Source organism: Choristoneura fumiferana, chromosome 7 (genome assembly GCF_025370935.1).
Source record: "Choristoneura fumiferana chromosome 7, NRCan_CFum_1, whole genome shotgun sequence".
NCBI classification, from domain to species: Eukaryota; Metazoa; Arthropoda; class Insecta; order Lepidoptera; family Tortricidae; genus Choristoneura; species Choristoneura fumiferana.
Genome location: NC_133478.1, coordinates 3,020,523 through 3,044,786, shown reverse-complemented (window position 1 = coordinate 3,044,786; position 24,264 = coordinate 3,020,523). Strand labels below are relative to the sequence as shown.

At 44.4% G+C, this 24,264-nt stretch overlaps 1 protein-coding gene and 1 pseudogene across 1 annotated transcript in view; one reads left to right on the top strand and one right to left on the bottom strand.

Annotated features, from left to right (window-relative positions):
* pcx (pecanex) overlaps window positions 1-22,483 on the top strand; it is a 44,293-nt gene extending 21,810 nt beyond the window's left edge. The window contains exons 9-20 of the mRNA XM_074090448.1: window positions 291-416; window positions 1,138-1,254; window positions 2,341-2,493; window positions 3,214-3,404; window positions 12,944-13,113; window positions 13,559-13,732; window positions 16,009-16,156; window positions 17,044-17,165; window positions 19,075-19,300; window positions 20,339-20,508; window positions 21,993-22,149; window positions 22,442-22,483. Coding sequence (XP_073946549.1) covers window positions 291-416; window positions 1,138-1,254; window positions 2,341-2,493; window positions 3,214-3,404; window positions 12,944-13,113; window positions 13,559-13,732; window positions 16,009-16,156; window positions 17,044-17,165; window positions 19,075-19,300; window positions 20,339-20,508; window positions 21,993-22,149; window positions 22,442-22,483 — 1,796 coding nt within the window. The remainder of the gene's footprint in view (window positions 1-290; window positions 417-1,137; window positions 1,255-2,340; window positions 2,494-3,213; window positions 3,405-12,943; window positions 13,114-13,558; window positions 13,733-16,008; window positions 16,157-17,043; window positions 17,166-19,074; window positions 19,301-20,338; window positions 20,509-21,992; window positions 22,150-22,441) is intronic.
* Window positions 22,484-23,739: 1,256 nt separating this feature from the next.
* Window positions 23,740-24,264, bottom strand: part of LOC141429889 (uncharacterized) — a 5,242-nt pseudogene continuing 4,717 nt past the window's right edge.

Sequence of the window (24,264 nt, the reverse complement as noted above, 5' to 3'; positions counted from 1 at the left end):
TCGAATGCGAATACGAACATTTAAATAGATAAATATTCGTTACAACACAATGTTTTAGACAACCGTGGTCATTACTTATTATATGATATAATATGGCACAGTTGCATGCGCCATGATCACGAGACGACTCCGAAATGTCGAGCTTCTCGAAAATCATGGTACGCGGAACAAAACCCGAATTTATATCATAAAATATTCATTACAATCACTTTTGCATACCTAGGGCAGAAAGTGGACATTTACTTGACAGCGTACAACACTAAAGCCACTTTTTTCTAACACATTCGCAGGCAGCGCCATCTTTATGACGTCATACGTGCGGCCGGTCAAGTTTTGGGAGCGCGACTACAATACCAAACGGGTGGATCAAAGCAACACGAGGCTGTCCTCGCAGCTGGAACGGAACCTTGGCGCTGGTGAGTTGTGACTACCTTTTGGTCGGGTGTTCACGCAGAGAGAGAGAGGGACAGAGAAGAGAAGAGAGAGAGAGAGAGAGAGAGAGAGAGAGCTTACAGTATAGTTACAGGCGGTTCATTATTTTGTGTTTTGTGTTCTCATGCTGACGCCAATATTGACAATCGATATTTCTGTGACCGTATTGTCGAACGCCTAAGCGCTGGCGCTGGCATTCATCATCTATTTCTATACTCATTTTAAACAGTTTGACAGAAGCAAGTGGTAAGTGGCAAGTGGCAAAAGCGTGTAAGTGTTAGGTAAATTAAATGGAGGCGCAAACTGTAACAGGTTCGGGCTGAAAAACAGCGCTGAAGTGTCAGTCTGAAGACCTGACACTGTCAGCATTATGCTGATGCCCAAACCATTTGCTTTGCCATTTGCTTTTAGGTTAAGGCGGGATTTTTATAAAAGTTCATTAACCTGTAGAAGAAATCAGGTCTCACGAACTTTTATAGAACCCGCATATAGTTAGTAAGTTAACTTAATTTTTAGAGTAAGTACCCTTCTTGTGTAATATGCATTATATACCTACCTAATTGTTGGCAATAAACGCATTTTCTTTCTTTCTTTCTTTTTTAAAAGCGATTGTTGTTCCGAGTGCGGGCTACGTGATAATTGTCACCTGTAGTACCCATTAGTTGTTACTATATCTCTTTCTTGTTAAAGCCTCCCATTTTACAGATGACAACAACTTGAACTCCATATTCTACGAGCATCTGACCCGCTCGCTGCAGCATTACTTGTGCGGAGACCTGATGCTCGGAAGGTGGGGGCAGGTCCAACAAGGGGACTGCTTCGGTGAGTGAAAAGTCGCTAAAGTCTTCAATAATAGTACATTAATATCTGTATATACGAAACTAGCGATTCTGTTTCGGCAGAGGCGAGTATTGTTTTTCTAAAAAATCTAAAACGGACATAAATAAATGAAAGTTCAATTGGTATCAACAAAATGATCCGCCAAGTTTTTTAACAGTGGAATCTAAAGAGATTATTTTTCTAGCCAAGCACGTGCGCTAGGGCACACACAGATAAAAACTTTATGGTACTTTTTTTTATTTAATGTATAAAATATTGTTTGTAAAATTTTATTTTGGTGATTCTTCATTTTTTAAAGTTGTTATCTAGACAATAATTGAATTTGTATGCAACATTAAACCGGCCATACACGTTACGGTCCACCGCACAGGTTACCTGCATAAGTCGGGTAGCGTATATGGGGACGTTACGGTGTACCGGAGCGATCCTCAGTTCTATTTGCGATGGCTTTGAGTGAGGACGAGGACGCACTAGCACTGCTCGGCCTTGCGTTAATTTTGAGGAAAAACGATACAAGAATAGTGAAAAGAAAGCGAAAAAAGTGGTGTAAACATTGGTTGTTAAAAATAAAAACGTAGGTACGCACAAACGCACAGGTTCACCGTACGGTGCGACCGGAGAAAAATCGATTTTCGAATTTGCTCCGGTCGCGTGCGCAGGTCGGTCGGCATACACGCTCCGGTCGACCTGCGCAGGTAGACCTCTCCGGTAAACCGGAACGTGCATGGCCACCATTACCGGAGAGTTTAGCGCTCCAGCTATTTTTTCTTAAATTTTGGATGGTCGTCAACAATGCCCATCGTTATCTGATATGCAGTTCAAAACTTGGATCTGTATACCTGTCTCTTTCTCAAACGCTTTTCTCAATGCAGCAAGTATGGTGGTACTGGCGTGTGTGTGACGTCACATGCCAGTATGTCTTTCTCTGTCTAATCTTGAATTTCAAACCATTATAACTTTGTTATTTGTAAAGGTAGCTTACAAATTGTTTCTCTATTCGATAACAGGCATTGTGATTTTTTTATTTATAAAACATATACAAAATAGTCAAATACCTTATTGTTCCAGTGCTTGCATCCGACTACCTGAACTGTCTGGTCCATATTGTGGAGATGGGCAACGGGCTGGTGTCCTTCCAGCTGCGGGGGCTCGAGTTCAGAGGGACCTACTGCCAGCAGCGCGAGGTCGAGGCCATCTCGGAGGGACCAGAAGAAAGTAGCGGTATGAATGCAATGCTTTTTCTGAAACTGTCAACCAGAGGTTACCAAAGTGGTCCAGGTGGACCTAAAGGAACACCAGACGGAAGTCCGCGTCCACTGAGGTATTAACATTTTCAAAACAAAAAAAAAGTTTCGTAACTATCATCACACCCGGAACTTATCACGCTGACAACGTGTAATAATTACCTACCTTAAAGTTTTAACCACATTGTATTAGCCGTGGACACGAGTAGACTGAATTGTAGGGTATCACATTTGCTTAGCGGCGCGAGTCTTTCGAACTACCCGCACTTGATTAGTCACCCCATGATACCGAGACAACACTAACTCTAGTCTCTCCGAAAATTGATTTATTATAGGATTCCTTGAAGATGAATCCATCCATCTATCCATCCATCTACAAAGTACGTCACACACCAATTTTGACAGGTTTTCGCCCCCCCCCTCCCCGTTCTCACGTGTATTACTTTTTTTTTTTGGTGTTGCAGATGTTTATGGGCGATGATGATCTCTTATCATCAGGAGACCCATCTGCTCGTTTGCCATCCAGTCGAATAAAAAAATAAACTTTGAAATAAAAGATTTCTTTAATTATTATTTCGTAAATATCGATATTACAGCACAGGTGTAACTGTGGCAACATTTGTGTGTAATGAACTGTCAAGTTGGTTGGCCTAATTGTGGAATCGAGTCTAGAGTAGAAATGAGTGTGTTGTTGCAGAGGGCGTGTGCGGGTGTTTCGGCGCGGCGCGGCTGCTGGCGCCGGGCGCGTGGTGGGCGCTGCGCTGGCTGGCGTGGCAGCTGGCGGCGGCGCGCTACGTGCTCGAGGGGTACAGCGTGGCCGACAACAGCGCCGTCTCCATGCTGCAGCTGTTTGACTTTAGGAAGGTGCTGCTCACTTATTATGTCAAGGTGAGTTTGCGGGTTCGGCTGGGGGTGTGTGGGTTCGGCTGAAGGCGTGTTCGGGTTCGGCTGGGAGCGTGTGGGTTAGGCTGGGAGCGTGTGGGTTAGACTGGGAGCGTGTGGGTTAGGCTGGGAGCGTGTGGGTTAGGCTGGGAGCGTGTGGGTTAGGCTGGGAGCGTGTGGGTTAGGCTGGGAGCGTGTGGGTTAGGCTGGGAGCGTGTGGGTTAGGCTGGGAGCGTGTGGGTTAGGCTGGGAGCGTGTGGGTTAGGCTGGGAGCGTGTGGGTTAGGCTGGGAGCGTGTGGGTTAGGCTGGGAGCGTGTGGGTTCGGCTGGGAGCGTGTGGGTTAGGCTGGGAGCGTGTGGGTTAGGCTGGGAGCGTGTGGGTTAGGCTGGGAGCGTGTGGGTTAGGCTGGGAGCGTGTGGGTTAGGCTGGGAGCGTGTGGGTTAGGCTGGGAGCGTGTGGGTTAGGCTGGGCGCGTGTGGGTTAGGCTGGGAGCGTGTGGGTTAGGCTGGGAGCGTGTGGGTTAGGCTGGGAGCGTGTGGGTTAGGCTGGGAGCGTGTGGGTTAGGCTGGGAGCGTGTGGGTTAGGCTGGGAGCGTGTGGGTTAGGCTGTGTACGGTCTATGTAAACCGCACATTCCTTTTGTCAGCATTTCACGTAGTATTGTGTAATTTCATTATATTATTAGCATTTGCGTCAGTGCACATTTATCCGCCACGGTGTGCATCGGTGTATCAATTGTAATCAATTATCAAATAAATCATTACTTCAGTAATCTGCCATATATCAATTCAACTATCATTCAAGACTCGTTCGAGACTACATTGTCCCGTACATCTTTATGGTCCTTCGAACAATTTTGACTCAGTGCGCGGAACAGTTCAAAAACCGGGGCACGTGTCGGTGCAACGTGACTTCGCTAAAACGTGGTCCCTGTGGATATGTTATTTGTGGACTAAAGTATCAATAATCAGTGTTATCAGCATCAAAATCATCAAGCCTTCAAGATCAATAAGCGGTAGCGAATCGGTTTTGGCGGCCTCCCACAAGCGGGTCCCACCGTCGAAATTGAGAAGGCGCACATACTGCATAACGAGTACAAAACAAGATATCAAAATCATTATCAGCATATTTTGAAGCTATTATCATCATTTCCTATATCATTTAGCAGAACCAATATCATTGAAAAAGGATTATCAGCTCAGAAATGGAAGATCTTTTCAAGACTCAAGGTCAGCTTGCAGAAGCCATAGATAAACTAATTATAAATTTTAAAAAGGATGGAGCAGAACGAAAAACCGCTCAGAATATCAAAAGATGATTAGATACTCTTGAACAGTATTGGCAGGAATTCCATCGAAATGTATCGAAAACAACAAAGTAATTTTAAAGCCTTTCAACGTGCTATCAATAATATCAACATAGAAATACTTACGGAAAGATGGGAGTACGAAGATGCTTTGCGAACCCTCCAAGCTCGCTGGTCAGTAGTCGACTCATTGCATTGGGAGATCGACAGTGAACAAATAAATGAAAGACCAGAATATGAACACGCATACAATAAATGTGAACAAAAATACAACGAAGTGAAGAAACATATCAATAGTGAGATGTGGGCCTCATCGCATCGCGAAAAATCAACACCAGCTATGGAAATTCCCATATTTAGCGGCAACTATCATCAGTGGATATCATTCAAAGATCTATTTACCGAAACAATTCATAAAAATAATTCAATATCAAACGCGCAGAAAATGCAAGAAAAATGAATGAAATGAATTTTTGAAGAGCAAGGTGAAAGGCGAAGCAGAGAAACTCATTCAACATTTAAATATCAGTTCTGAAAACTATCAAGTATGTTGGGATATTTTAAATCACCGCTACAACAATAACAAACTAATCTTCAGTTCACATGTTAACATCCTGCTTGGTTTACCAACTATGCAGCAGCAGTCAGCTCTGCTAATCAAAAGGCTTCATGATACAACCAAGGAATTTATACACGCAGTTGAAAATTTGGGAGTAAATACATCGACATGGGATCCGTTGATCGTTCACTTATTAACTCAAAAACTCGATGCGGACTCTCACAACGATTACATTGAACACTTAGTGGATCCGAGAGAATTACCTACATTATCAGATTTCTTAAAATTTTTGGAAGTAAAGTTTACCGCTTTGGAATCATCTCGCCGCAAACAAGATTTCGTTAAACCTGCTCAACAACAAAGTCAAGAAAAGAGATCAAACTTTTTAAGAACTTCATCATATGAGTATCAAAAACCTCAATACGAGCAACAATTCAAAGAGAATAGAAATTATCATACAGCTACCAGAAAAAATTATCAATCATTTCCTAACAAGCATTATCAAACCGCTGCAACTAATATCACTAAATGTTCGTTCTGCTATCTGGAACATGATTTATTCCGATGCCATAAATTCCTAGCTATGACACCGGAAACCAAACTTGCAACACTTACTTCCAATAACATATGTCAGAATTGCTTATACAAACATTACGGCAATCCATGTAAATCGGAGAAGCGATGTAAACAATGTAACGGTGAACACAACACCGTTATACATGAAGCCTTTGTCGGCAAAATCAAAAGAGCCGCAAATGAACAAAGTCCCAGAAAGAATACCGGTCACGTGTCTCAAGATGAAGAAACTGAAACTTTATTATCAACCGCCCAAATCAAAGTGAAAACCTCAAATGGATCCTATATCATACTACGGGCATTAATTGATCAAGGCTCCCAAATATCACTAATCACAGAAAATGCTGCTCAACAACTTGGATTGCAAAGACAAAGCTACAAGGGCTCAATCTTCGGAATCGGAACCAGAGAAAACAGCTGCAAGGGAGCTATTAATATCACGGCTAAGTCAATTTACAATGACTACTCGTTCAACACGAAAGCCTTTATCATGAACCGGCTTATCAATAACTTACCTAATCGATCATTCACGAAACCATCATGGTCCCATCTCGACGGCATTCAGCTGGCAGACCCTGAATTTTATATCAGTAGACCCATAGATATCTTACTAGGAGCCGATATCTATTCAAATATCATTTTAAACTCCATTATCAGAGAAAAAGAAAACTTGCCAATTGCGCAACAATCGCGCCTAGGATGGATATTATGCGGCAATATGAAATCTTATCGTTGTAATGTGGTTTTACACAACCTGGAAGATATCAACAGATTTTGGGCGACAGAGGATATTACGGAAACCTCGGACGACTTATCATCAGAAGATCAATACTGTATCAATCAATTTAAGACGGAAACCACACGCCGGGAAGACGGTCGCTACGTAGTCCGACTACCATTAAAACCAGAAATTGGGGAAAAATTGGGAGAATCCAAGCAGAAAGCAGTTGCACAATTTTTAAACCTTGAGAAAAAGTTTAGCAGAGACAAAAAATTATCACAAGATTATAAATCATTTATCAATGAATATAAAGAACACGGCCACATGCGACTGTGCGAGGGAAATACGACACCCAATAATTTCATACCGCATCATTGTGTGCGACGCATTGAATCAACAACTACTCCATTACGTGTCGTATACAACGCGTCATCACCTACGTCATCGGGCTATAGTTTAAATGACATGATGTATCGTGGACCAAATCTACAATCAGATTTATTATCACTTATTTTAAAATGGAGACAATATAGAATTGCCTTCACAGCCGACATAGAAAAAATGTTTCGGCAAATTCTGTGCCATGAGCAAGATCAACTTTATCAAAAAATCATATGGCGAGACCATCCAAAACAGCTCTTGCGCGAGTACGCCTTGACCACTGTCACCTACGGTACAAAAGCAGCGCCATTCCTAGCCATGATGACGTTAAAGCAATTGGCTATAGACGAAGGCCACCTATATCCTGAAGCTGCCAAAGTACTGGAACAGGACTTTTATATGGACGACCTTCTGAGTGGCAGCCATAGCATAGAAGCAGGAAGAAAAATCCAAGAAAATCTTATCAATCTAATAAAGAGGAGGCTTTATCTTAAAAAGATCAGTCTTTAATCTTCGAAAATGGTCTTCCAATAACACTGAATTATTAGCAGGTGTGAATACAGAAAACAATCAACAATTTTTCGACTTTAAAAATCAAGAAACAAGGAAAACGTTGGGCCTACAGTGGAACCCAAAAGAAGATGTATTTATGTTTAAACTGAATTTAAATACACAGACACAGACTTCGAACCGAACTACAAAACGCTCACTTCTGTCAGACATATCAAAAGTATTTGACCCCCTCGGTTGGCTGTGTCCAACGACTACAAAACTAAAACTGTTATTTCAATCTGTTTGGAAAGAGAACTTGGGTTGGGATGACCAAGTCCCGGAACACATCGAGAATGAATGGAGAAAAATCAAACATAATCTAAACGAAATTGACAACATTCAAGTGCCTAGATGGTTACAAAACAATGAAAATGATACAATAGAATTACACGCCTTTTGCGACGCTTCAGTAAATGCGTACGCCTGTGTAATCTACAGCAAAATTCAACGAGAAGGTCAAAGGATTGAAGATCACTTATCATTACCAGCGAAAATCACCATTATTGCAGCTAAATCAAAATTAGTACCCGAGAAGAAAGAAGTATCATTACCCCGACTCGAATTGCTTGGCGCTCTGCTTTTATCAAAACTGATTTATCAAGTTTTACAGTGTTTATCAAGCCACAATATCAAACTTTTTTGCTGGACAGACTCTACAGCTGTTCTGGGTTGGCTACAAGGCGACATCAATCGCTGGAAACCATTTGTATCAAATAGGGTGATGAAAATTCAAGAAGTTATATCACCGGAGTGCTGGCATTATGTAAAGTCAGCCGAAAACCCAGCAGACTGCGCAAGCCGAGGTATAACTGCAGCACAGTTAAAAGAAAATAAGTTGTGGTGGCAGGGACCCACCTGGCTACCAACATATCAAGCAAAGCCGCAAGATACAATTTATATCACAGAACAAGATGTCAAACGATCGCATCAAACAAACGTCACAACTACAAGTAACAGTTGTGACGTAATCGACGATTTAATCAAGAAGCATAGTAATATAAACCGTATGACGCGAGTACTCGCATGGGTACTACGCGCGGTATCACGTGACAAACAAGCCGTGCATTATATCACCGTACCGGAAATGCGGCGAGCAAGAAATATATTAATAAGACATGTACAACATCAAACCTTTCAAAATGAGATAGAAAGCATCACTCGAGATGGACGAGTTAATTCCAAGAGCAATCTTTTAGCGTTTAATCCATTTTTGGATAAAGATGGTCTTTTAAGGGTCAATGGCAGAATACGAAACGCTAATATTGATGTAAATATGAAACACCCTCTTATCATTCCGCACAAGGGTCACATGACCGATCTACTGATCCAAAATGCCCATCTCATGACTCATCATGGAGGAGCACGATTAACGTTGCGACAGCTCAAATATCATTACTGGATTTTAGGAGGGAACAGAGCCGTTAAAAAACATATCAATCATTGTATCAAGTGCCGGCGGCATCAACCAATCAAACAAGAGCAAATCATGGGAGACTTGCCCGAAGCGCGTTGTAATCCAACTCGACCATTTTACCACACCGCTGTCGACTATACAGGATTCATAGATATTAAAACTAACAAAGGAAGAGGCGTAAAAACAACGAAAGGCTATGTCGCTGTTTTTGTGTGTATGGTCACAAAAGCCGTACACTTAGAGCTAGTATCAGATCTCAGTAGCTCAGCATTCCTAGCAGCTCTTCGGCGATTATCAGCTCGCCGCGGCACCCCGCGTCACATGTATAGTGACAACGGAACTAACTTCGTCGGAGCCAATAAGCGACTTACTGAAGAGTTCATAGATTTGAAGAGAACCTTAGACATCGCGTTCTTCACGGCAATAACAGAAATGGAGATAGAATGGCACTTTAACGCCCCAGCCTGGCCAAACGCTAATGGTTTGGCAGAAGCCGCAGTGAAGAGCCTAAAACATCACCTTCGCAGAGTCATCGGCCATCAAAAGCTCACCTACGAAGAATTTTCTACACTTCTAACACAATTAGAGGCATGTCTGAATGCTAGACCATTGTGCGCTATCACTGAAGATCCAAACGATCTGGACTTCTTAACACCGTCTCACTTTTTATCAAGCGGGCCGTATCTCACAATCTATGAAACTGAAAAGGATGAACGAACAAGGTGGCAACTAATTCAAAAAATTCTATCAGACACATGGAAGAGGTGGAAATCAGAGTACCTGTGTCAACTATCAAAAAGATGCAAGTGGCAGCAGCCCCGAGAAAATATTAAGATCGGAGACGTAGTCATCATCCATGACGCCAACTTACCGGCAGGCAAGTGGGCTTTAGGAAGAGTCATAGAAGTTCACCCTGGAAGAGATGGCTACGTGAGAGTAGTATCAATTAAAACAAAAAACGGTATCATGAAACGACCGATCATAAAGGTATCAAAATTGCCAGTTGATACGGAAACTAATATCAAAACAAAATCGAAGACGGAGCCGGAGCTAGTAAAGGCGAAACAAAAGCAAACGAAAAGCAAAATATCATGCAACTTCCTTATGCTGGCGCTACTATTTTTCGTCACTCTAATATCATCGGCGCAGGCTGAACACAGTTTAATGAACATAAATACACAGCAAGGTATTTATTTTGATAAAATATCAAATATGCATCTTATACGCGACGAATGGAAGTTAATCGTGTACTACGATATGGGACCGTACTGGCAAGGACAACAATTTCTTCAAAAATATCTCCACACCCTAGAAAACATGTGTTCAAAGACAACAATACAATCTCAATGCGACTCGGTTCTTATCCAGCTACGTCACAGCTTCGCGGAACTCGAGTACTACAACAGCTTAATGCTCGGTCAGCAGGTCACACGCTCGACGACTCGACTACGTAGAGGTCTTATCAACGGAGTCGGATATATAGCCAACTCATTATTTGGAATGCTGGATGAACACTTCGCGGAACAATATACAAAGGATATCAATTTAATCAGGGATAATCAAAAACATCTTGCATTACTATGGAAAAATCAAACGTCGGTCATAGAGGCCGAATACAATCTATTAAAAAGAGTAGAAGACGTCATGAATAAACAACACAAAGCTCTTAATCAGCATGTTATCAGTTTAGAAAGAGCCTCCAATGTTTTAAAACAAGAAGTCACCGACATCCAACACAGCAGCGAATTTATGTTAGCCTCAATAATCGCCAACACCATGTTGATAAATCTGAAAAACATTCAGGAGACATTATTGGAACAAATAACCAATGTTCATCACGGAAAATTTAATATTCACCTGTTAACGCCAACTCAACTAAGAGACGAGTTAAACATTATATCCGGACAACTATCAAAGGAGTTAGCCGTTCCAATAGACAACATACAAACAGACCTGCAACATATTTATCATCTACTGAAAGTTCAGACAAGAATGACGCCACAATATCTTATTTTCGAAATAAGAATCCCGCTCACCAGTCGAGACGCTTTCGAAATCTACAAACTCATTGTCGTACCAAGACAAGTAAAAGAAAATATGATCAGTATACTACCAATATCAGAGCACATAGCAATTAACCTACAAAAAGATTCTTTCATTCCGCTATCAGAAAAGGAGATGGAAGGTTGTATGATGCAGGGTACAGATACACACTTATGTCCCCTACAAAAACCAATCTACCACATGGAAGCTGATGACAGCTTATGTATCAAGGATGAGAAAACCGATAAATGCAAAACTAGCAATGTAACATGTACAGACAAATGGGAACAGCTGAAGAAACAAAACACTTATTTATACTTCATTTGCGATCAACGAACGATTAGAATCATATGTGAGAGTCGAATTACTGCTGAGCACATAAGCGGACCCGGCATTATCACTCTGAGCGCCGGCTGCATCATCAAGGACGAAGCGTTTACGATATTTGCACACAAACAACAGTCGAACACTTTGAACGCCCGTCCAGAATTTGTCAAAACAGAAGTCCCATCTATAAATAATATTATCAATTTATCAATACCCATAGATAAAGAAATAATGTCCAGCAATGAAGACGAATTACAAAGGCAAAATTTAAATATAGAAAAACAAATTGAAGAAATAAAGGCCAATGAGGTTAAAGGTGTCCTGGCAGACCGAATGACATCCCACGACGTTCATCAGTTTGTGATTTTATATATCTTACTAGGCGCCGCGATACTCGCTATAATAATTTACGTATGGCGCCGCTTACGTCGTCGCTGCTCCGCGCAGCTTCCCCCTATGCTGCAAAACGACCTATCAAAGGAAATCAGCATGCATTATTTACCAAGAAACGAAAGAACCGAAGCCAATCGACTGGGACACGGACAAGAGAGCGACGCACGTCATTCCGCTCCTACGGAAATTCATCAGTCAAGCACACGCAACAGGGCAACATCACCAATTATCGGCGGCCGATTTTCACTCGAATGAATTAGTTTAAAGTTTAGATCACTAAAATTTATAAATTTTAATACTTTTTTTATACATAAGGATTATCATCATCTTTCTTCATCTTGCCCGCGGGAGCATGTACGGTCTATGTAAACCGCACATTCCTTTTGTCAGCATTTCACGTAGTATTGTGTAATTTCATTATATTATTAGCATTTGCGTCAGTGCACATTTATCCGCCACGGTGTGCATCGGTGTAATCAATTATCAAATAAATCATTACTTCAGTAATCTGCCATATATCAATTCAACTATCATTCAAGACTCGTTCGAGACTACATTGTCCCGTACAGGCTGGGAGCGTGTGGGTTAGGCTGGGCGCGTGTGGGTTAGGCTGGGAGCGTGTGGGTTAGGCTGGGAGCGTGTGGGTTAGGCTGGGAGCGTGTGGGTTCGGCTGGGAGCGTGTGGGTTAGGCTGGGAGCGTGTGGGTTAGGCTGGGAGCGTGTGGGTTAGGCTGGGAGCGTGTGGGTTAGGCTGGGAGCGTGTGGGTTAGGCTGGGAGCGTGTGGGTTCGGCTGGGAGCGTGTGGGTTAGGCTGGGAGCGTGTGGGTTCGGCTGGGAGCGTGTGGGTTAGGCTGGGAGCGTGTGGGTTCGGCTGGGAGCGTGTGGGTTCGGCTGGGAGCGTGTGGGTTTCGGCTCAGGGCTTGTACGGGTTCGGCTGGGGGCGTGTGGGTTCGGCTGGGAGCGTGTGGGTTCGGCGGAAGGCTTGTTCGGGTTCGGCTGGAGGCGTGTGGGTTCGGCTGAGGGCGTATGCGGGTTCGGCTGGGGGCGTGTGGGTTCGGCTGAGGGCGTGTGCAGGTTCGGTAGAGGGCAAGTGCGCGCACGGCTTTCCGTCTTCCTTTCGAAGTCCTTTTGAAGTCAAGCAGAGAGCAAGTTCTATCAATTTTTATAAGGACGTACTTATAATTCAACACGCGTCTATCCCTCTGCTCCAAACCGCGTAAGCTAGCGTAAACCCACCCTTAACGCTCACAGATAACTCTGCTATTTGTCTGCAGAGTATAATCTACTACACCATGCAGTCCGCCAAGCTGGAGGAGTGGCTGTCCTCTCCCTCTCTCACTGAAGCGCTCAAGCCCATGAGCGAGCGCAGCTTCGTCGACCTAGACCCTATATTCAACGTTAATCTCGATGAGGACTACGACTTCAGAGCTTCTGGAATCACCAGGTTAACCTTTTTTACGTACTTTAAAATTATGCTCAAATGTCTGACAACAGGGTTAAAATTTAGTCGAATATCAGAGTATAGTACCAATTCGTCTAAAAAGCAATTCAATTACCCAAGTGGTCTAAGAAGCAACTGGTGGAAGCAGCAAGTAGTATAAAAAGCAACTGGTCCTAACCTGTTTTTTGTCGGAAACAGTTGTGTCAAGGCGCTTTAAGCCACGCGGAATAGGAGCTCCGCGTCGATTTTGAGTCAAAGAAATTTAGATCACTTGCTACTTAGACCACGTGCTACTTAAACCAGCTGCTTTCTAGACGTAAATATAGTAACCTAATATCACTTGTGTGCGTCAGAACTCTTGAGTGGTCGACGGGCACTTGAACGCCGAACTCTAGGGCACACTGTCCGTGTGGGCTCTTATACTTGACTTTAACTGTGTGTGTGTCAGGTCCCGTTTCTGCGCGATATACCAGGAGTGGATCGTGCACTGCGGCGCGCGGCGCGGCGCGGGGTGGCGGCGGCGCGCGGCCGCCAGGGAGTCGCCGCTGGTCACGCTGTGCTTCGCGCTCAGCGTGGTCGGGAGACGGGCGCTCGCGCACGCGCAGCACCTGTCAGCCTCCAGGTGAGCATGGAGCACTGAGCGCGCGGGAGTCGCCGCTGGTCACGCTGTGCTTCGCGCTCAGCGTGGTCGGGAGACGGGCGCTCGCGCACGCGCAGCACCTGTCAGCCTCCAGGTGAGCATGGAGCACTGAGCGCGCGGGAGTCGCCGCTGGTCACGCTGTGCTTCGCGCTCAGCGTGGTCGGGAGACGGGCGCTCGCGCACGCGCAGCACCTGTCAGCCTCCAGGTGAGCATGGAGCACTGAGCGCGCGGGTCGCCGCTGGTCACGCTGTGCTTCGCGCTCAGCGTGGTCGGGAGACGGGCGCTCGCGCACGCGCAGCACCTGTCAGCCTCCAGGTGAGCATGGAGCACTGAGCGCGCGGGAGTCGCCGCTGGTCACGCTGTGCTTCGCGCTCAGCGTGGTCGGGAGACGGGCGCTCGCGCACGCGCAGCACCTGTCAGCCTCCAGGTGAGCATGGAGCACTGAGCGCGCGGGAGTCGCCGCTGGTCACGCTGTGCTTCGCGCTCAGCGTGGTCGGGAGACGGGCGCTCGCGCACGCGCAGCACCTGTCAGCCTCCAGGTGAGCATGGAGCACTGAGCGCGCGGGAGTCGCCGCTGGTCACGCTGTGCTTCGCGCTCAGCGTGGTCGGGAGACGGGCGCTCGCGCACGCGCAGCACCTGTCAGCCTCCAGGTGAGCATGGAGCACTGAGCGCGCGGGAGTCGCCGCTGGTCACGCTGTGCTTCGCGCTCAGCGTGGTCGGGAGACGGGCGCTCGCGCACGCGCAGCACCTGTCAGCCTCCAGGTGAGCATGGAGCACTGAGCGCGCGGGAGTCGCCGCTGGTCACGCTGTGCTTCGCGCTCAGCGTGGTCGGGAGACGGGCGCTCGCGCACGCGCAGCACCTGTCAGCCTCCAGGTGAGCATGGAGCACTGAGCGCGCGGGAGTCGCCGCTGGTCACGCTGTGCTTCGCGCTCAGCGTGGTCGGGAGACGGGCGCTCGCGCACGCGCAGCACCTGTCAGCCTCCAGGTGAGCATGGAGCACTGAGCGCGCGGGAGTCGCCGCTGGTCACGCTGTGCTTCGCGCTCAGCGTGGTCGGGAGACGGGCGCTCGCGCACGCGCAGCACCTGTCAGCCTCCAGGTGAGCATGGAGCACTGAGCGCGCGGGAGTCGCCGCTGGTCACGCTGTGCTTCGCGCTCAGCGTGGTCGGGAGACGGGCGCTCGCGCACGCGCAGCACCTGTCAGCCTCCAGGTGAGCATGGAGCACTGAGCGCGCGGGAGTCGCCGCTGGTCACGCTGTGCTTCGCGCTCAGCGTGGTCGGGAGACGGGCGCTCGCGCACGCGCAGCACCTGTCAGCCTCCAGGTGAGCATGGAGCACTGAGCGCGCGGGAGTCGCCGCTGGTCACGCTGTGCTTCGCGCTCAGCGTGGTCGGGAGACGGGCGCTCGCGCACGCGCAGCACCTGTCAGCCTCCAGGTGAGCATGGAGCACTGAGCGCGCGGGAGTCGCCGCTGGTCACGCTGTGCTTCGCGCTCAGCGTGGTCGGGAGACGGGCGCTCGCGCACGCGCAGCACCTGTCAGCCTCCAGGTGAGCATGGAGCACTGAGCGCGCGGGAGTCGCCGCTGGTCACGCTGTGCTTCGCGCTCAGCGTGGTCGGGAGACGGGCGCTCGCGCACGCGCAGCACCTGTCAGCCTCCAGGTGAGCATGGAGCACTGAGCGCGCGGGAGTCGCCGCTGGTCACGCTGTGCTTCGCGCTCAGCGTGGTCGGGAGACGGGCGCTCGCGCACGCGCAGCACCTGTCAGCCTCCAGGTGAGCATGGAGCACTGAGCGCGCGGGAGTCGCCGCTGGTCACGCTGTGCTTCGCGCTCAGCGTGGTCGGGAGACGGGCGCTCGCGCACGCGCAGCACCTGTCAGCCTCCAGGTGAGCATGGAGCACTGAGCGCGCGGGAGTCGCCGCTGGTCACGCTGTGCTTCGCATTGCATCAAGACATTGGCCGGTCGGTCTCAATAGACCGTGAGTGTGTCGTCATAAGTATATAAGGATTGTAGGCTGATATGATGATGAGCAAGTCGTCAACTAACCTCTCGTCTGTGGCGGGTGACACTTCCGGCACGGATAATACCAAATAATACAAACTGGTGTCAAACTGACAAGAGTTTCTATGAGCGTGTACACGGAATATCAGGTCGGTATTTCCATGTTGGTATTGTACGGCCGGTAAATAGTGTCCCCCGTCAATGGCGACATATAATGATATTTTTTGTCACCCTCACTAACCGGCTGTCCTCTTCCAGCGTGGAGTTCTTCCTCTACGGGCTGCATTCCCTCTTCAAAGGAGACTTTCGCATCACGTGCGCGCGCGACGAATGGGTGTTCACCGATATGTCCCTACTGCACTCTGTGCTGGCGCCTGCTATAAGGATGGCTTTGAAACTGCACCAGGTAACGCTTTGTTTTAGTCCCCACGCTGTTTTGAGATAGTGTACATTAAAATAACAATGATGGCCAGGGCAGTCTCATGGTTAAAAAATGGGTAAATTCTATAATGGCCTTCTTCTTAATGGCCTTCTTGCATCAGCTCCAGAGTGTGACGTGTTTGATGATCGATGGAATTGCGTATGTGATGAATGTTAAGGTTCTGTGAGATGATGGATGTACGTTTGTCCACCTGTACTTAAAAAAAATGTTTAAACGTTTTGTTTTGTTTTATAAATTTAATTTATGAATTGTTGTTTTGTTGGATTGTCATTCAATCTCTTTCTCTCTTCTCAGTGTTTGTCTTGCGCAGTGCCTTAGTGTTTAACTGTTATACTGTGTAAGTTTCTTTGAAATAAATAAATAAATAAATATGTTGACTATGGATTGCGTCCGTTTTTGTTACACATTTTTCTTAATATTTTTCGTAGCGAAACGGACACATCCATACAATATTTTGGGGACACATCTGGAGACCCTGCTTTTCCAGCTCTGAATCATGGACTGAGTCTACCTTCGAATTTTTATTGAAATCGCAGAGATAAACTCAGGGTACAACGGTAGATAGAAATGCTCAAATACGTGTTCAATATTTTATGATAATTTAACTGGGAGACTAATAAAAAAAAAATACATTTCGTAGTCATACTAGCGTGAGCCTAGGTAAGAAACTATCCTGAAGCGCGTTTCCATCAGAGATGTGCGAGGATATGTTGCGACGAATATGTTTTTCATTGACCAATAGAAACGTCTCATTTACCTCGTCTCGCTCCGCTCAGCTGTTTCCACCAGAGCGGAAGCACATTATTGGTGGAACGCTACTTAAACAGGTTACCTCGCTGGTTTTTCTCCAGGACCACTTCATGTTCCCCGAGGAGTACTGCAGCAGTTCGGCTCTCTTCTCCGCCATTTCGTGCCATTCAGCGCGACTCGTCATCTGCCACGAAGCGGCGCCCGCCTGGCGCCACGCCATAACGTGCTGCGTGGCGCCCACACCTACTGGCTCTAAGGTATTATTACTAAAACAAAAAATGCCCGTTCTAGCAGGAACCTAAAGAGTTGAGATAGCAGATGTTAGGCACTTGCTTCGCCACCGTCGAGGAAGCGATAGCTATCGTTTATTTTTCTGCCCAAGCGGCAAAGAAACGCGTGGAACCTTTTTATAATCAATTTCACTATGATTTCCTTGACAAAAGTATAAGATGTCAACATGACCTTAGTAGCACAAAGGTTCCACCTGGGTCTTGATTCAATTTGTTCGACTGTAGATCTCATGTCAGTAAAGAGATACACGTAGTAATAGTTAATCGCTGTTTGTTCACACTGCCGGCGAGAACTTTCTCCACTTAGTGTTGTGAAAATGCTAATTTCGAGTCTTAAAGACTCGAACCCTAAAGACTCTCGAGGCTTAACGACTAAGGCCGCAAAGACGGTTTCTTGCATCCATAGGCATAAAATAAGCAAATTCAATTCTCAAATATAGTTGAGTCTTTAAGACTCTGGAGTCTTAAGAGTTCGAGTCTTTAAGCCTCGAAATGAGCGTTATCCACAACTCTTATCTCCACCTAGTGTGTGGCAGCCTAGCAGCGACAGAGCTATCAAAATTAAATTTGCTGGGATAGTTCTTAAAGTAAATCCTACTAATATTACAAATGCTAAAGTTTGTGAGTATGTTTGTTACTTCTTCACGCTAAAACAGTTGAACACATTTGGATGAAATTTGGCAAAAAGTTAGTTTATAACCTGGATTAAAACATAGGATATTTTTAATCTCGATATTCTCACGGGATAGTGATAAAATCTTGAAATAAAAACCGCTGAGTTTAGAGTCATCAAAATTTGGTATGTAGGTAGCTGGACGGTACGTCTGGAATAACACATAGGCTACTATTTATCCCGATATTCCACGGGATAGGTATAAATCTTAAAATTTAACCGCTGGGCTTACAGTCTTGGAATTTTAGACAGTTGTTCTTAACACAACTCAATGAATACCACCATATAAATTTTGGGAATTCCCGGGGGAATTTTGTAAAACACCGGAATTTCAACCAGCTCGAATTGTTTACGCGTGCGAAGCCGCGAGTAAATGCTAGTCAATAATATATGGACAATATAGTTCAGTTTTAGTCTTAACCCTAAATTTGGCAAGGTGAGACAAGTGTACTCAGTTCAAGCCTCGTTGGATTCTTGTAGAGCCAATAAAAATAACTTCAAAAAAAAATACAAAAAGATGATCTTAAAGGGGTTACAATTCATACCTCAATGCTTTAGCTCACCATAATTTGTTGTCCTTAGAAAAGCGACGCACTCAATTCGATTTGATGTTCCTCTTTAAAATAGTTCATAGTTATGTGGACTCCCCTCACTGCTTGGTAATATTTCATTCAAAGTTCCTCGATGCAATGCACGACATGAAAAATTGTTCTCAATTCCGTTCTCCCGCACTAAATATTGTACTAACTCTTACTTCAACCGTTGTCTCAGTTATTATAACAAAGATTTGTCTCACATTGATATTCTTGCCCAAAGAAACTGTATTAATTTCAAGAACCGTGTTATTTGCCATCTAAATGTTAAGTAATCGCACGCAGTTCCAATTTTCCAATTTTCTTGTTTAACTCCATAAGAATGGTTAACTGTTTTTGTTTTTCAGCGTATAAGGATTATTATCGTACCTGTTTTTACTTCAATTGCAATTGCCATTTTATCGCATCTACCATTCCTGTTTACCGATGTATGCTTTATTACTGTTATGGCACTCCAGGTCTATACCTTATCATGTCTTAAATGCAATGTTTAACTATGTGACTGTTTGTTGCCTTAATAAATAAATTAAAAAAAATATGTATCTTATTAGATACGCTGCCAATCTTAGGGTTAAGGAGCATAACACACTGTGTTTCAAATGCGCATTGTCGTTTCAGACACGTGATGGACGAAGGCAACGACGACTACAAGATAATAATGCTGAACAAGCGGCACCTGGGGTTCCGCGTGATCAAGCTGAACCGCGAGTGCGTGCGCGGCCTGTGGGCCGGCCAGCAGCAGGAGCTGGTCTATCTACGGAACCGGAACCCCGAACGGGGGTCCATACAGAACGCTAAGCAGGTGAGGCCAAAAGGGTTCCTACAGTCGAGTTCATAAACCTGTGAGAAATATCTGAACACGTCTCTATTGTTAACTTACGATTGGTTTTTTGGGATCTATTTGTATTTTTATTTCAATTCCAAATTTTTTGTTACTTTTACGGTCATCCCGTAAAACCCGTATCGAATCGATGAGGGCTAAAGCATAGATGTCGCTAGTGTCGCTGCTTAAGTGACTAAATAAGAAACAAACAAGCTGAGATATGTGGTGCATAGGAGAAATTCGTGTCTGTACCTCTGTCCAGTGGTGGTGTAGCGGTATAGCACGTGGCACAGAATGCCGAGGACCTGGGTTCGATTCCCAGCACTGGTCTTATTTTTCTGGTTTTTCTATGCATCTTTATTTCTGTTTGTATTTTCTATTGTTAACGACGTAGAAGCGTGTTCAGATATTTTTGATCAAATATATCTTGATCAAATATATGTTTTGATATTTTTGAGATATTTTAGCTCACAAGTTTATGAATTCGACTGTACTAGGGATGTTACAGATATTCGACTCCGATTCCGAAAAGCCAGGAAGATAGTGGTCAATCACGGTCGGTTTCATGTAAATAAAAAGTGTGAACTTTCGATTCATATTACACCTCCGATTCCGACACCGGTTCCGATACTTTGGAATCGGTTGGTGGTAATCGGTAGTACACGTACGGACAGCACGTACGGACAAGTTTATACTTATCATGCGGGGTAACCCCTTCCTTTTCCCGCATGCTTACTGCTGTTCGATTAATCTTTCACTTAGCATTTTAGCATATCGATGAATGTTAGTGTGTTTTATGTGAATTTATTTGAATTTAACAATGAAGCCAAAAACAAGTGTATTTGGGTGGACCTTATTATCTTGCTATCTGTTAATTTGATGTGTTTTTATGCATAATAAAGAGTTTTACAATACAATACTTTCGACTAATTCAAAAAGATTCCCATAAAATAAAAAACCGATATTTTGTTTCGAGTTCCGAACGACAAGCAAACTAGTTTGTCTGTATGTCCTTAGGCGCTCCGCAACATAATAAACTCGTCGTGCGACCAGCCGATCGGGTACCCGATCTACGTGTCGCCGCTGACCACGTCGTACGGCGACACCTCGCCGCCGCTGTGCGCGCTGCTCGGCGGGCCCGTCACCGTCGCCGCCATCAGGACCCGGCTCGCTGCCCTGTGCAAACGGTCACTCACTGTCATCATAAACAAATAAAACTATACTAGATTGTTACAACAAGAGCATACAACGAGCCGGTACGGCGAGGGTGTATAGACTATAGACACGTCGAGGGGAAAATGGGTTTAATGCTCGAGTTTTACACTGCTTTTTTCACTTCGATGTCAAGGAAATGTCTGGGAAACAATTATTATTGTTCACTTACTATGTACCTTTTATTGTTCACGAATTCCTATTATAATTATAAATTTTTAGTTTTATTTATCTATTTTGATTCATTTGACTGATTTTTAGTTTTGGTTTTATATTTATTCATTTTTGTTTAATATATAGAACCTTCTTTGTTTGTGGTTACACCTGATTGCCTTGGTCTTAGACGAAGATTTTACTTTATGCACTAGAGCATGAAAAGTCATTAAATTTAATTCAGCATAAACACGAACTTTACGAGCATGAGAAGTGAAAAATACATTTATTCACAACACAAGACAACAAGATTAAAGTACAAATAGACAACACAAGGGATAATATCAAATTTTTATGGAATAATCGAGGTGGTTTGACCTATCGCCTCTCAAGCAGAGGGTCGTGGGTTCAAACCCCGGCTCGCAAATCTGAGTTTTTCGAAATTCATGTGCGGAATTACATTTGAAATTTTCCACGAGCTTTGCGGTGAAGGAAAACATCGTGAGGAAACCTGCACTTATCTGCGAAGAAATTCAATGATTTGTGTGAAATTCCCAATCCGCATTGGGCCCGCGTGGGAACTATGGCCCAAGCCCTCTTGTTCTGAGAGGAGGCCTGTGCCCAGCAGTGGGACGAATATAGGCTGGGATGGGATGGGAATCGAGAAAAACTAACAAAAATACAACGTTGCCAGCTCAGCCGGTATAAACGCTCTTAAGACGATCAAAAAACTCTATGTCCACGCAATAAGAGCGAAAAGACGTCTTACCGACGGTAAACGTCGTTTCTCGTCGGCCGAGCCAATTGACGTCTTTTTAAAGAAAGAAAGAAAGAAAACATTTATTCACTTACACAGAAGACACACATATACAGCAAAATTAACACAAATAAATAAATAAATAAAAAAAAATAAAAAATTACAGAAAAACACATGAAAATATTAAATACAAATACACAATGTTGTGTGTCCCCGCGAAAGTGAAACGGTCGCTGACTCAGCATTATGCTGAAGCGTTAAACGCCTGCAGCGCTGATTTTCTGCCAGAACCGCTCGCTTGATTTTTCGCTCTTATTGCGTGGATATAGAGTTTTTTGATCGGCTTAAGCCGATTCCGCTTCGATAGATGTGGGGAGACCCTTAAACCGAGTTTAGACTTGCAAGAAAAACCGTGCAAGTTGCATTGCATTGCGGCGCTCGATTGACCACTACAAACTCGTTGGCTTCACGGCCTCGCAATGTAATGCAACTTGCACGATTTTTCTTACAAGTCTAAACTCAGCTTTATGATGTGTGTTTGGTCGTTAGGATCCGTCGTCGCTGCGGCGAGGGCTGCTCGAGCGGCGGCGGGGCGGCGGCGGGGGCGGGGGCGGGGGCGGGGACGTGGCGGCCGCGGAGGCGGGCGCGGCGCGCGCCAACAACACGCCGCGACACAACGCGCTGCATCTCTCCAGGACATCGCTCGGTAACACGACGCACACACACACACACACACGAACACACATAGAAGACGTCAGGACATTTCACGTTTTATAATGCTCTGTTTCCAACAGAAACGCTTCATTTACCTCGCCTCGCTCCGCTCACTTGTTAGGCGCCGTGCCATGTGAAAGCTGTCTATATAGCTTATACATTTTATTCCAAACACGGCATGGCGTCCGTGAAACGGGCCTAAGGCTATCTTTTTGTATTTTTTTTAATCAGCAGAATTTGGGCTTATTAAAACAGATGAGACTATAATTCGGTATTTTTTTTAGTTCCTGTATGGACAAGGGGTTAAGGATGAACAAAAGGACTAGAATGAAATAAAAATATTTTTAAATAAGCAATCTTACACAGTTGAGGATTATTTAAACAATAGAATAAAATAAAATGTTATTTATTTATTTTGCTTGATTATAAGTAAATAATTAAGCAAATAAATAGTGAAATTAGGTATCAGATGATAAATTTCATACATGTATTATAATAAATTAATAATTTGTTTTGTGATACCCAGTGCAAATTATTATTTAAGTGCAATTAGCCATTAATTTAAAATGATGATTTTTGGAATGGATATATTGCTACTCTTTTGCTCCGTTGTGCATACATACAACGAACAAATACAACGAACCACATAACCCCCCTTCTGCTATAGTATTTTTGGTGCAAATTGTACCAGTTTTTTTAACAATAACTTATATTGCAGCTGGCACGCGCGGCAGCTTGGCTAGCGCGGGCAAACCCACGTCGTCGACACTAGCGTCTCTCGCGGGGTTACTGAGGGAACATTCGCACGAACGCACGCATCAAGAGGAACCCGGTAAATATACCTATAACTGCATATACCTACCGCCGCCTAACTTTGCCTAAAAGTTCATTGCCCCGACTAGTACCACTAAAACTATAAAGGTATAATTCCAATAATTGAATAGGCACTATACCGTTAAGCGATTCGAACACAATCCGGGAGTAACGTAAAGACGTCGCATAAAAATGTATCTCAAAAATGCGTCAAAACTGAGTATTAAGTAATGAACTTTTAGGCAGATTTATATGGCGCGTGGTATAGAAGACTGTTTCTTAATAAAAAAAAATCTCGCCGGGCCAAGTTCTAAAAATCCTGATACAGTTAAACTGCACATGTTCACTCGAACTTGCCAAGCCAGCATAAGCTTTGCTTAGTTTTTTTTTTAGTTTGTGACTATACTTCTTTTTTTTTAGCGTTAGAAAGAAGGTAAGCGATCTTGACGTGTCTTTTTATAGAAAAACACTTTGAAAGCCACCGCAAATAGTAAGAATTAGCAAAGTAACTTTTTCAGTAAAAAGACTCGTCAAAATAGTTTACCCTTTTTCTAATGCTAAATAAACGAAGTATATGTCAATTGGTGTCAAGTGTCTCATAATATTTATCTTAATTTATATAATTTTTCTGTACGTGTTTTTGTCACCTAAGCCGTTTAGGAGGAGTCCTAAACGGCTGGACTGATTCAGATGTGTATATTTCAATACTGTGGGCATTTCTACTGTGTGCATATTACACCATATCACGTTTATCACCATATCACGTTTATCATCCGATCATGTTTATCACCTGTTTCACCATCCAGTGATTAAATTTATCTGACGGATATATGTGATGCCGTCTCTGTTTGTTTTGTTCGAATAGACGGAGACGGCATCGCATTTATCCGTCAAATAAAATTAATCAATGGCTGGTGAAACAGCCCCTTAATGTAGTAAATTTTCCGGGCAGGACGACGTCTGCCAGGTCCGCTAGTGATATACAGTACCCGCCGATAAAGATTGCACATCGGTCTTCGGAAAAAGACAATGGGGAATGTCTGAAAATTTTAGAAACGCTTGAAACTTTTTATATCAATAGGAATAACCTTTCTAATTAACAGAAAAAAATGACAGATTTTTAAGTAGCATCAATTAATTTTAAAAAATGAAATAGTTTTCTTTACCGCCAAATTACGACAGTCCGGTCGGTTACGAGTTGTTCCATAGTCCAGAATAAAAAACATTAAAAAAGAATTTATGTGTCTTTGACTTGATCGTTTTGACAGGTGACACTCTTTACCGGGCCGAATAA